This window comes from Rousettus aegyptiacus, unplaced genomic scaffold (genome assembly GCF_014176215.1).
Source record: "Rousettus aegyptiacus isolate mRouAeg1 unplaced genomic scaffold, mRouAeg1.p scaffold_m13_p_8, whole genome shotgun sequence".
NCBI classification, from domain to species: domain Eukaryota; kingdom Metazoa; phylum Chordata; class Mammalia; order Chiroptera; family Pteropodidae; genus Rousettus; species Rousettus aegyptiacus.
In genome coordinates this window covers 89,881,043-89,895,716 of record NW_023416311.1, presented here as the reverse complement: position 1 = coordinate 89,895,716, position 14,674 = coordinate 89,881,043, and the positions used below count along the sequence as shown (strand labels likewise).

At 34.3% G+C, this 14,674-nt stretch overlaps 1 protein-coding gene across 1 annotated transcript in view; it reads right to left on the bottom strand.

The window, feature by feature from the left end:
• The window catches only part of C9 (complement C9), a 43,775-nt gene that overhangs the window by 4,085 nt on the left and 25,016 nt on the right, over positions 1-14,674 (bottom strand). The window contains exons 7-9 of the mRNA XM_016147957.2: positions 10,306-10,546; positions 7,269-7,430; positions 5,378-5,556 (exon numbers count right to left, since the gene is read on the bottom strand). Of these exons, the coding sequence (XP_016003443.2) occupies positions 5,378-5,556; positions 7,269-7,430; positions 10,306-10,546 (582 nt within the window). The remainder of the gene's footprint in view (positions 1-5,377; positions 5,557-7,268; positions 7,431-10,305; positions 10,547-14,674) is intronic.

Here is a 14,674-nt window from a genome sequence, read left to right as displayed (position 1 = left end):
ATTCCTGATATGATGCACTGAGAAGAACACATCACTTTTGTGGTATTCAGGTGAAAATGCATAGCCTCAATCTACTCTAAGCCTAAATTGAGAGACATTTGACACAATAACTGACCAATAATCAAAAGTGTCAAGGTCTCGAAAGACAAGAAAAGTATGAGGAACTGTTACAGATTGAAGAAGACTAAGGGGACATGGCAACCAAATGCAGTGTAGGATCCTGATTGGATCCTGAAACAGAAAAAAAAAAAAGATTAGGGGAAAAACTGGTGAAATTTAAATAGGGTATGTAATTTAATGTTAATTTTTTAGTTTTGATTATGATACATTTATGTATGTCGTTAATATTATTGGCTGCTGGGTGTAGGGTATATGTGAACTCTATATTATTTTTGCAATTTTACAGTAAGTCTAAAATTATTTCAAAAGCTAGGCAGGGTCGGGCCTGGTTAGTACTTGGATGGGAGACCACCTACGAAGACCAGGGACTTATAGGCATCCAAATATAATTAATTAATTAATTAATTAAATTATTTCCAAACGGAAAAGTAAAAAAGAGGACATCTGTTATCAAGAATATCATTAAAAGGCAAAAGTCTTCAAGTGATAGAAGACATTTGTAATACTTTTAAGTGAGAACAGTCTCAGATCCAGAATATATCAAGTACTTCTACAAAGTCAACACAAATGTTCACCAGCATAGTCTTTTGTGAATTAACATGTAGGATTTAGATTTCAACTATGTCATCTTTATTTGGAAGAAAGAAACCTCATACCAACATTGCCACATTGGCACAAAAAACATAAGCGTGTGGTAGAGTTATTTTGGTTTTTAAGAAAAAAAATTCATCTTGTTTTACCCTTCAAAGTCAAGTCAAGGCTAGATAATCAAAGATACGGGAATAAAGGGTCATGGAGAAAATACAATTTAGATGAAATGCATAAACAATGTTCGAAGAGATAAAGATGAAGGAAATCTAAAAGCAACAGTTTCAGAGGAATCTCAAACTCTGGAGTCAAAAACCCACAGGAAGAAAAAGAATTAAAATGTACTTCTTGAAGTTTTCCTAAAGCACCACATCTTTTTTTGATAAACTTTGGCCTTAGTTTAAGTTAGCTATCCCAGCTAAATCTTTCTACCCATTGCGCATATATTTTCAGTGGATATAATCTATCACGAAACTTGTTAAAATACAAAAAAAAAAAAAAATTGGCCATACAGTTTAATATTAAGTACATTAGATTTCTTATAGGCTTCCAAACTTATTAAACTATATGTACCACGTGTAGTTTGTTGATAGAATGAACGTTACTTTTATTTCCATACAAGAGAGTTAGGAATGCTTTTCACTATGTCATTATAACTATAATGACTATAGAACAGAGCACTGATGCTCTTTAACACTTCATGCATCATTCGCTGCTGAAAGTTGTACAGTATATCAAAAACAGTAGACTGATGTGTTCATCATCACCCAAGTTGTTACAGAAAGAGCTTAATATAGCTTGACGTGTGGGTAGATAAGAGTGGTTGAAAAAAATGAGAAAAAGAGAACTGAGAATGGAAAAGGCAAGACAAAGTGAAAAGCAACACAAATCCACAAAACTTATGCAAAAGAACCATTTGCATGAGGTGGGTGACAAATTTGGTTATATTTTCTAACCCACTGAGTAAGAAAACGAAATTTCTTGATCGCATGTATATAAGAAAAACTTACCTGATTCCTCAAAACACAAAATGATCCTTGAAATTGATTAGAATAATTTCTCCCATGAGTTCTCATAAAGGAGACATTGTACCATATAATCTCCTTTTAGTAAATAAAGTAGTGGGTTACATAACTTTGTTTTTATAATGTCAAAACAAAACTTTATAGGAAGCCAACATGCTATAGACTAGCTATATCAATCTCTGCAGCTATTTCTCTAGAGAAATCATAAACTTTATATTTCTCAGGCAATCTTTAATAAATGTAGTTTTTCCTCAGCCAACATTTTTATATCTAGTTTGTAGCAGTATACTTAATAGGAGATCAAAGTTCAGCTCTTCTGTTGAAATAAAATGTAGAATCATTTGTACTCACATTCAGACAAGCTAGAAATAGAATTAATATACTTCCATGAAAGCTGAAGACTATGACAAAAGTAAATACTGAAAGAGAGGCCCAGCCTATTTCCTCTGCATGGAGAAAGGCTGAGGAAAAATTCTTGGGCTGAGTCAACACATTCCTTAAGAAGTGTTTTGGGGTCTGCTGAAGCACGCAAAGGGAGAAATAAAGTCATAAGGTTCTACTTAATAGAGATCATGGCCATAGTTACTATAGTATGAAATATATATAATTATATGATATTACATATATGTATATACACACAAGTGTTCTACTTAGAAAATCTCAGTGATATAGTCATATTGCCTTTAATTTAGAGTAATATAACTTCTTGGTGTTTACTCCAAGATAAACTGTTTGCAACATAAATACTTAGGTACTAGATTTAATTTACTACAGAGCATTAAATATAAACCAGTTAATAATTTAGCATGGCTGGGAAGAGATTTTACCAATTCTTTAAATAATTATATAGGAGAGTCAATTATTTAAAAATTCAGATTGTCCCTAGTGTTTGAGCATGTCATCCACAGACAATAGAATGCTTCAACTTACCAAAGAATGAATTAGTGACTATAGATTGGGTAATTATCTCATGGAAATAGCTTCCACTTAATCAAAGGATTGTGTCTACTGGATTTATGAGAGTAAAAGAACTTGGAATCTATTTCAAGGTCAAACTACATGATATCACACACCTCTTTAGGGATTTAAAACCCACACAAAGTCAATAAAAACCATAATATTTTACTATTTTCTGAGCTTCATCTACAAAAGACAAATTTAAAAAGTGGGTCATAGAGGACTAACTGTAGCTCCCATTTTCTTAGGTAAACATTGATGTGAAAAGTTCAGCCTTCCAATGCATAAAAAGAGAAAGATATACAAATATTTTAGATGGAATGCTTACCAATATAAAAATCTGGAGGTTAAAAAATAAAAAAAATAAAAAAATAAAAATCTAGGAGACAATAGTTGCCTTTAAAAATAGGATAAACTATATTTTACATCCAGCCCATAAGACTGTACCAATAGAGGTGATGAAGGTCTTTCAATAGTTCTAAGTAAATCCAGTAATAAATCTTCAGCAGATGTTTTATTTACTTGAGATTTTTAAAGTGAGCTCTAGAATATGCTGGACTATTATTGAGACCTTCTCAGAGAACAATCTTAGATCCATATGAGGACAGTTGACCTGCTTTTGCAGAGATGAGAAGATAAACCCTTTGTGTTTCTATCTTGGTGTAAACATCCACCTAAATTCTTTCCTTATTTAATATCTTCAGACATAGGTTTACTTTGCTTAGTTCAAGAAAATAAATTTAAAGATGATTAAAATATAATAAAATAAAAGGACTTTTTCTGATTTTAATTTCATATATCGACATGCTAATTTGGCCAACTTTTTCTCCCTTTTTGTCCTGCTTTTAGGACAAAATATCTGAAGTCTCACAGATATGTTTCCACATCAGTGAATGGCTAGATTTGTGTAACCTGAAGGACGAGTATATTATAATTTTCAAGTTTCTAAGTTACTCCCTCACATAAATAAGGTAGTTTTGGTGGCATCATTCACTCTTGAAAGATGATAAAATTAAAGAAAGGAACAAAATTCTCCAACAATTAGTCCTATTAAAATGTCAACAGGTCTGTAGCTCAAGTTAATCAAACTGAAGTAGGGAGCTGTCGAAGATAAATTTGACCCAAAGGAAGAAAATTGTGAAACATATAGGGAAAGTTATAAAGGTAGTAGGGAAAAAAAATAAGGGATAAAGGAAAACAAACACCCTTTTTAGTTAGTTTGAGGAGAGAATGATGAGGCTAAATAACATTGGCATTTGTATCTTCATAATTATAACACAATTTCCCTCCTCCCCAGGAATAAGTACTAAATTGTGAACTCCCAATGGATTTATAAACTGAAGACTATTATAATCAAGTTGCAAATCAAAACCAATCACCACCTCACACCTCTTAGAATAACAAGTGTTGGAAAGGTTGTAAAAGGGAACACTCCTAACCTACTGGTGGGAATGTAAACTGGTACAGCCACTATGGAAAACAGTATGGAGATTCCTCAAATAATTAATATTAGATCTACCATTTAACCCAGCAATCCCTTTTCTGAGTATCTACCTGAAAAACTTGAAAACATTTATTCATAAATATCTATCTATCTATCTATCTATCTATCTATCTATCTATCTATGTGTGTGTGTGCGCGCGCGTGTGTGGATATGTATAACCCTATGTTCATTGCATCACTATTCACAATAGCCAAGACATAGAAACAATCTAAGTGTCCTTCAACAAATGATTGGATAAAAAAGATATACCATTTAAACAATGAAATACTACTCAGCCACAAAAAGATTAAATATTGCCGTTTGGGACAACATGGATGGATCTTGAGAGTATTATGCTAAGTAAAATAAGTCAGATGGAAAAGTACAAGAATCATATGATTTTACTCCATGTAAGATATAAAACAAAAAGCAACAAACAAACAAAACAAACAAACAAACATGAAAAACAAACTTATAGACACAGATGACATAATGGTGGTTACCAGAGGGATGGAGAAAAGAAGAAGAGGGTAAAGAGAGTGAAATATGGGGAAGGAAGGAGACAAGATTGGGGGGGGTGAGCATACAATAAATTATACAGATGTCATATTATAAAGCTGTACATCTGAAATTTAAATAATGTTATTAATTAATGTTATCTCAATACATTAAATTTAAAAAATACAAAAAAGAAATAATTTCCAGATCATAAGAATTGCTTGCCATTGGTCTTATTTTCTGGGACTTTATGGATGTTCCTTTCATGAACGCCCTTCATAAACCTGATTCACCTGTGTTTGAAGTTGTAGCATGATGCCACCTGAAGGCAAGGTACAACCAGGGTCACATGAAAGAGAACTAATAATTCTTGGGCACCTATTTTGTGCCAGTCTGTGCTATAGGCTCTGAAAAAGCAATCTTGTTAAATACTCGAAATAAATGGAGCCCTGGAGAATTTAGTGTTGCAGAAGTCAGAAATTGTAAGGAACATTTAGTGAGGAACAGAGATCCAAACTTGGCCTCGGTTGGTCTGACGCCACACTCTGTGCCTTTCTTCTGTGCCTTGCGTCTTTTGAGGAATGAGATGGGAGTGCATTTGAATGCTCACATCTTTTTCAGATGAAGTTAACTGTGCATCTGAACCAACAGTTACATTTAATAAAACATAACAAAATTTTCTATTTGAAAACAAACAATTTTTACCTTTTGATTAACAAGCACTGGAGCATCAGTTAAGGAAGAGGACCAGTTTACAAAGTCAGTCACATCAACCATGCTGGCTCCTTTGAGAAGTTTCTCTTTCAGTTCGAATGCATATTTTTTTGTTCCTCCTCTTATGAGTGAAATAACATCATCTATGATATTATCGCTGGTGATGTTTACTGAGAGGAGAAAGAGCATGTAAGTCAAGCATTTATAATTCTGCGATATTTGATAAACATTTATTAACCCTCTTTTGTATAGTCTAGTGTGTTTATTGAATTTTACTTCTAAATATTACTTATATAACTTTTCACCCCAAATCTCCAAAGGCATTTTTATTAGTAGCTAATCATAGACTTCAGTCATTTTTTAAATAAATAAATAAGTAAAAATGGTACAATGATTGAGATACATTGATAATTCAAAGTACATCACTTATGCACATGCACACATGGGAACTAAACCTAGCTTTTAGATGTACTATAATTTTTTGTTGCAGACTTATCTTTATAATTATATTTTGTATTGGCTTATTTTAAAGCATTTTAATATAATTTTAAAAATCAAAGGGTACAAAAAAAGAATAAAGCAAAAGCAAAATATTTTCTACCCCAAGTTCCTACCCTTCTCTCACTCATTTATCTAGGCTAAACATCGTGTTTCACAAACTTTTGTGACTCTTTTGGACTTGAAAATTTTTGAACTAAAAAGGAATTTTAAGATGATTTTTGTTTATCCATACTCATTATTATGGATGAGGAAACTGAGACTTAGAGAGGTAGAATGACAAGCCCAAGATTACTCAGTCAGCTTAAGGGCCAAATATTGAAATTATGACATTTGATGGCAAGTTCAGTTTTCTTTTCACTTCATCGGTGGTGTTCAATCATAGCCACATGTTAGTGGTTGGTATGCTCTAAAAAATATCAGGCTTTTCTCTTGTCTGCTTCCCCACTATCTTTAAAGGTGTCTCAGCATTTGTATTTCTGAAAATGCTTTCAAGTATTTCTGAGTAAAAATTGAGATTTCCATTACAGCCTCATGCTTGTAAATCTGCTGAAGATTAACAGAAGTAATATTTATACCAAAGAGTTCTATACTGATTTAATGTTAAGGATAGATTAGTGATTTCTCTTTTTATTCCAGTTTTATTGAGATACAATTGACAGACATTGTATAAACTTAACATGTAGACATACATATATACTGCAAAATAATTACAATATATACTGCAAAATAATTACCATAATAAGTTAACTATACATCACTTTGTATAGTTACATAAAATTTTTTCTTGTGATAACATTTAGTATCTACTCTCAGTAATTTTCAAATATACCATACAGCGTTGTTAACTATGTACAGAAATATTATATATTACACCCCTAGTACTTATTTATGTTATAACTGGTGTTTGTACCCCTTGACCAATTGGGTGAAGGTGAATTAGAAACTTCAGGTCAGGTGGAAGGTTGAGTTAGAGAGATGTTTTGGTTTTCTCCTTTCTCTGTAGATACACATGGTACTGTCACTTGCTCATTCAGAAGCTTTGTTAAAAATAGGGGGGAAAAGAAAAATTTTCCTTAAGATATTTTTCTACCATTTGCTTTCTACTATTGCCATTATAAATACACAAATCTATAATGACTATAGCGTGATTGAGGTGAGCACTACACAACCCTGCACAATAGTGATACAGATGGATACAGTCTATGGGTTACTTGTGCTCAGAATGGTTTGGAAAGCACTGAAAGATAAAATAGTTCTCAAACACTTCTTTTTTTTAGATAAAGAGAAACTAGACAATAAAGAGAGCTCATAGCAACAGGGCAGTATTCACTGACCACCACCTTTCTTTTATTTTTAATGTAACGAGTTAAGCCATTCTTACCAATTTTACCATCACCCCTTTTTACACAATAATCTTTATCAATATCTCCTTTGAGCTCAACTTCCAGACTCTTATTACGAACTCTTTTGTGTTCAATTCCGAAATTTGCAGATAAGTCCACATTAAACCCGAGGCATTTCTGTACATCATTTAGTTCAATACCTGTTAAATGTATATAGTTGAAAATTATTAGATCACGTCTATCAATATCATAAATAAATTTTAATTTTGCTATCTTTAAGGAGCAGCCTTACTTGGATTCCTAGACATTATTATTGAATTCAAACGCAAAGTCATATCTGTCCTGCTTTGTCCTCATGTTAGAATCTAGTGAACTCCTTTTGACCTTGCTTGTCAGCTTAATGGCAAAGGACGTATAAATTTACCTCTTGTTTAAAAAGGACATAAGTCAGACTAGGGTGGTTATGGTAAAGTCCTAAAGCTCTAATACCATAGAAGAGAGACAATAATATTTAACATGTATTAAATGCTAATCACATACCATTCTAAGCATTTTGAATGCATTATGCATTAACTAATTTAATCCTTGCATCGACCTCTTGAGGTAAGTTCTATTATTATTCTCATTTTACAGATAAGGATACAGAATTACAGAGCAGTTAAGTAACCTGTTGATGGTATTTAGTAATTAGTGAAATTGATATGTGAACCTAGAGCTGCCTAGCTATTAAGCACTTCTCTGTATTGACTTCATAGTTTGCTCATGGGATTCATCCAACATCTCATGATCCTCTCTGGAAGTCTCAGTTTGTCATTAAGGTAGCTAGCTGATGCATTGCTTTGAGCAGATGGTTTATATATGAGACAACTTTGTTTGGTCCTGTGAATCAGTCTTGGAAGCTGACTCATTGTGTTATGTGAATGCTCTAGTTATTAGGAAGGAAGATCCTAATATTTACTCAAGCATATAATTTATTGTCTAGTCCATGACTTAAAAAGGAATGATTCCTTTATTTTAAGAGTAAACTGTAAACTGCCAGGCCTCAGCTCATTGACCATGTGAGTTTTTGGTTTTATTTATCATTTCAGGTATCTCTCTCTCTCTCTCTCTCTCTCTCTCTCTCTCTCTCTCTCTCTCTCTCTCTCTCTCACACACACACACACACACACACACACACACATATGGTCGTTTGTCCTGGAAGCCAAAATGATTTATGAAGAAGGAAAGGGAGAAGAAGTTAATCCCAGTGTTCTATGGTCAGATTTAGAAGTAGAGATCTGGGGACATTTAGGTATTTATTCAACAAATATATTTTGTGCACCCACAATTAGTGAGAACTTGAGAAATATCAGGTGAAATTTCCCATGGGAAAGGAAGGAGGATCAAAATGAAAGACAATGCTTGAAATCTAATGTTCTGGATTTCAAGCATTGTCTTTTATTTTGATCCTCCTTCCAGAACACTAGATTTCCAACCTTAACCTAAGAAGCATGAGGACTCTGATTCTGAAGATGAAGATGAAAATACCTAAGTGACCTCAAAACGCTGAGAGTCTCTGCTTCAGCGCTGTGGATGTTTCCATGTTCAGACAGAGTCTGGACATCCCAAATTGAAGTAGAAGACATGGCTTGGTCCTCAGATATTGCCACTGGAAAAATGAGAAAGATGACTTCCTCTTTAAAAACACCAGGACTGACCTAATGATCTTTGTCTTTTAAGGCTAGAAGGTCAATAGATTTAAGTTGGTAGCTCTGAGTTGTCCAAGATTAAAGATTTCAGCCCATGGATCTTTTTCACTAAAGAACTCTTAGCCTGATGGGTTTCTTGTGTTTTGGTCACCCAGCTGATCCTTTCTCTTCGGTTTTTTAAGTTACTCAAGACACAGTCCTTTTGTGCTCCTTCCTTGTGTAATAGCTATATCAATATAGCTTACCAGGCAGGTCTCAGAGACCTTGTTATGATACTTGCAGGATATAGCCCTGTGAGGCAATATAAGCCAAGCAACCTCATGTTCTGCTCCCCTGGGCAAGGTCTCTACCTGCCCAAGACCAGACTGAGGCATCAAGAAGAATTGGTTTTGGCCACATAAATGTATTTCATTCATAGAGTGTTTACCAACTGTGAGAACAGTGTCAGGCTCTGAAATCATAGATGTATCTCATTCTTTACTTGACACTAGCAGAAGCTATGGAGAAGGGGCCATGAAAGTGATTTGGTTTTGGGTGACACTTTCCCTCCTAAGAAACATACCCCAAAACTTTGAGAGCAGAAAGAAGAGATATGCTGACATCTATCACCTCTTTAAGAAATATAACTTGCCATAATTATAAAATCAATACTCAAAACTTATTAGCATAATCCCCTTGCACTACTTTATTCTTAAAAGGTTTAGATAAATGCTTCAGACCAGAATGGCAATTATGTACCACATAAGCTTATCCTATACATATGACAGACCTTGATGATCAACTATGGCCTTCTTTCCATGACTTTAATTGTGGTCAGAAACCTACTCAACATGGACCCAATTCATATGCCATCATATGATTGGAATTGTCATCATACAACGTAAAACTAATTTTCCACCCTTGCTTTAAGATGTTAGACTTGTATCATGTTAACATTGCTTTCTCCCTAAGAGAACATTTAGAACAATATTTTCCTGCTAATATTGAAGAATAATTTGGGAGGTAATCATCATACATATAATTGAAACAGTCTACTGAATAAGAAATAAGTTGTGTAAATTATGTCTCTCATTCTTTTTTTCACCATTTAAATAGGATTTTACCAAAAGCAGCATTATCGAAAAATTTAAACTGCAATACAATTTTGTGCATTTCTTAGCAGTCCTGCTGAGTATGACCACGTCATGACCAAGCCATCTTGTTTGAAGTAAAAGTCAATTTGTTGTTTGATAAGGTTTTAGATTCTGAAGGGCAGGGAGAGGATCCTCTCAAAGAAGCAGGTTACAAAACTCTATTATACAGCCTTTAACTATTGAAAGAGGTTAGCAATAGGAATAATAGTTGATTAAAACATTATTAGAAGTTAGAGCTCTATTTCTAGGTATACCTTTCTCTTTCATGGAAGCTTTATCCAAAACATATATTAGTTCATAGAATCCTCCTAGAGACCCAGAGCTACTGTAGTGGGTTCCATAGTTTTCCAAAAATGCGAAATATTCCCCCTTTTCATAGGTAGTTGGCAGAGCTTTTAAATCATCCAAGAAAGTTGGTGTCAGCATAACATCCCGACTTCTCATCACAAATCTTCCCAGATCAACTACTCCTTTCACACGCAGAAACATTTTGTCCTTTGTTGTAGAACAGAAGAAAATAAATGTGAGTTTTATGATCATTATTTTACAAAATCACAGAGTTTAGAATTTCCACAGGCAATATGTTTTTTAGCAGCGCCCATAAGATACCACTTTAACCCACTAGAATGGCAACGTTTAAATACTATCCATACCAACAGTTGATGAAGGTGTGCAATAGCTAGAACTCTTCTACATTGCTGGCGGGAGTGTAAAACGGTATAACCACTTTGAACTGTTTGGCAATTTCTTATCAAAGAAAACACACATCTACTCTATGACCAGCAATTCCACTTTTACAAATTTACCTAAGATCAATGGGGAAAAAATAGTCCACTAAAAGGCCTGTACAAGATTTTTATAGCAGCTTTAGTCAGGACTCCCTAAAATTGGAAATGATTCAAATGTCCATCAATAGGGGAATTGGTAAACAAATTGTGGTATATTTACACAAAAGAATACTAGTTAGCAATAAAAACAAAAAAACTACTGATGCACGCAACAGCATAAGTAAATTTCAAAAAAAAAAAATACTATACTGAGTGAAAAAAGTCAAACACAAAAGAATATATACTGTATCATCCATTTATATCATGGTCTAGAACAGATGAAACTAAGTTATGGTCAGAGAAATCTTGTCAGTAGTTGCCCCTCAGGTGGTAGGGAATTGATTGTAAAGGGCATGAGGGAATTTTTCTGAGGTCGTGGAACTATTCTATATCTTGTTGGAGAAAGAGGTTACACAGGTGGATACAATAGTGAAAACTCATGGAACTATGTGCTTAAAATCTTTGCATTTTAATTATATGCAAATTATACCTAAATTGCTACAAAAAATATTAACAATGGAAGAAAATGCAGGCATTATTATGAGGCTCAATCTTTTTATTCTTCAAATGAGGGAACTGTGATCCAAAGGTATAAAATTATTTGCCCCAAATGACACAGATAGTCTGTGGCAGCAATTGGTGCTAAAAACCTAGGTCTCAAATCTCTCTGTTTTTTCCACTATATTCTCTTAATCTTTGATAACAGAGATAGTATAGACAATATTTTGACACATAGATTTCAAGCCAAACTAACACAGTTCAACAATTAAATATTTCCTTGTATGATGGCTTAAATTTCTAAGAGAAGACTGAGACAGTGATAACGAACTATGTGATTCATTGCTACAGACCACCTCAGCCAAAACTAAATTACAATGAGCACTCATGATTTTACAGATGATTCTCCTGAGACTCTTCTGCTGTAGTAGCAGTTGACATATGTTAATTGCATGGGAGTTAAAAATGTTTTATTATTTATTAAAGGTATATCTTCATGAAAATGAAAATCACACCACGATTTCTATGTTCTAGAAGCACAATTCTTCACTGCATTACTTAATTTCAATTGATAGTGGGTGAATTAGTCTCTAACAAAAATCCTAAAGGAGCTTAGTGCATATGTAATAAGTCATATGACTTCCCCATCTTGCTTAACTTGCATAAAAATTCTCAGTGGAGTCTCAAAGATGCACAAAACATTTGGATCCCTTTTCGTTGTTACTAAAATTAGGAGCTATATCTTGTCAGAAAGATGTTCTGTTCTTTGGCTCATCTTATTTTAGAGATAGACCTTAGGTCATTCCCATTCAAATGTACTGTTTCTCGCATCCTAAAGGAATTTAAAAAACATATATCCTGACCTCTTGTCCAACCATTTACTGCCTATTTCTTTGCCCTTATTAGAAGCAAAATTCCTTTAAAGAGTTTTCTATATTGCCTGTTTTCAATCCTTCTCTCCTCAGTTCCTCTTAAATCTAATTCAGTCATGTTGCTGCACTCACAACTCCAACAAAACTTCTCTTGTCAAGGTCACCAACGATCTTCAAAATGCTAAAGCCAGCACTTGTTTTTTAGTCCTCTTCTTCTCTGACATACATATTAGCACACTTGCCATAGTTCATCACTCTTTTCTCCTTGATAGTGTCTTTTTTTGTCTTCCAGGGTGATTCTTCTCAACCTGTAAAATCACCTAGAGAATCTTGTTAAATGTGATTTTGATTCAGTAGGTCTGGAGTAGAGTCTGAGGTTCTAGATTCCCAATGATGTTGACCCTGCTGGTCCATGTGCCACACTTTGAGTAGCAAGGTTCTAGGGCTGCGGTCCCCAACCTTTTTGGAACCAGGGTCAGATGCTACTATGAGAATCTAATGCCTGATGTTCTGAGGTGGAACTAAGATGCTGATGCTTGCGCTGGGGTGTGGCTGCAGATACAGATGAAGCTTTGCTCGCTTGCTCTCCACTCACCACCTGCTGTGTGGCCTGGTACTTGTCTGCAGCCCAGGGGTTGGGGACTCATGTTCTCGGATATTACATTAGCCACATCTTGCTTTTCTTCGCTGGTTCTTCCTCTTTTTATTGAAATTCCTTGGGTTTAGTCTTTCATCTTCATTTTTTTCTGTCTACATTAACATTGTTGGTCGTCTTACCAAACCCTATGACTTTAAGCACCATCTATATATCAACAACTCTCAAAATAATAGCTCAAGCCCAGACCTCTTTCCAAAATTCCAGAATCATAACACTACTTTCTACTTAACATCTCCAATTACATGACTAATAGACATCTCAACCTTAATCTAACTAAAACTTGACCACTAGTGTTCTTTCCAAATTTGCTCTACCTGAAATTTTCCGCATCTCAATTGATAGCAACGCCATCCTTCCAGTTGCTCAGACCTAAAACCTTGGATCGTGTTTGAGTCTACAACCATCCTGTCTGAACTACCATCATCTCTCACCTGGATTCCTGAAATAACTTTTAATGAAATGTCTTGCTTTTGCTCTTAACTCCCATGAGCTTTTCTCAATAGAGTGCGAAGAGTAATCATTTAAAATGTATTAGGGGATGTGAATCTTCCGTTAAAAACATTCCAGTGACCTCTCATGTTACTCAGAGGAAATGGAAACTCTTAGAATCGGCTGTGAGGTCCTTCACGTTCTGGTTCAAGGTAACCTCTCTAACTTTTCCTGATTCACTTTGGCCCAATGGGCAGTTATGTCCCCATCTTAGAGATTTGTCTCTAAAAGTTCCTTCTGCCAGATATATCATCCCATATATAAATATTTGGCTATCTTCTCTCCTTCGAATATTTGCTCTGACCTTATCTTCTCATTGAAGCCTACCCTGAACTTCCTTTTTAATACTGCCATCTGCCCAGCACTCCCAACTTTCCTCATGTTACTTTATTTTTCATTTTATTCCATAACACTGATTTAAATACTACATAGCTGCTGCTGCTGCTGCTGCTGCTGCTTCTTCTTCTTCTTCTTCTTCTTCTTCTTCTTCTTCTTCTTCTTCTTCTTCTTCTTCTTCTTCTTCTTCGCTATTCTGTTTATTGTTTTTATCCATCTCCCCATGCTGATCATCCAGCTCAATGAGGACAGGAATCTTTGTTAGTTTGGTTCACAAATGGATTGTAAGCACCTGGAGCAGTGCCTGACCACGTAGCAGTCCACAAATTAAGTATTTGTTGAATGATTTAAAGGTGGATATTCATATTCATATTCATATGACTAGATAAGCAATGTACGGACCCATAAAAATGAAAAAATTAGGTATAACATAACTACTAAAAGTGAATTATTATTATTTTTAAAGTTGGAAAAGTGTATTTAAATAGATGACTCTGCTACCAGAAAAGAAAGAATGAACATTTTACTAGCATCATATTGATTACAGAAAGTATATTCTATATTTGTTCCAAAGGTGCTGAAACAAATTTTTAAATCTGGCTTAAGTATTAAAAAAACAAACTTATTTTCAAAGTCTCAAATTAAAGGTATGATTATAAAGTAAGCAGGACAATTTCATATTCAATGTGTACAATTTCATGGCATATTACCTTAGAGAAACACTTTATAGTAAATAAATGGCCATCATCCTAAGGCACTGCAATAAATTACCAAAATTACTTAGTACGCTTTTTCATTGTAATTCCGAAGATAGTATAAATTTAAGTGTATTACTATAGTCTCAGTCCAAAAGTACACTCTGAATTCTTAATACACTTGTTCTCTGTTCACTACAATCAAATATCTCACCCACTTACTGCTACTAAATCCTATATAAGATTTT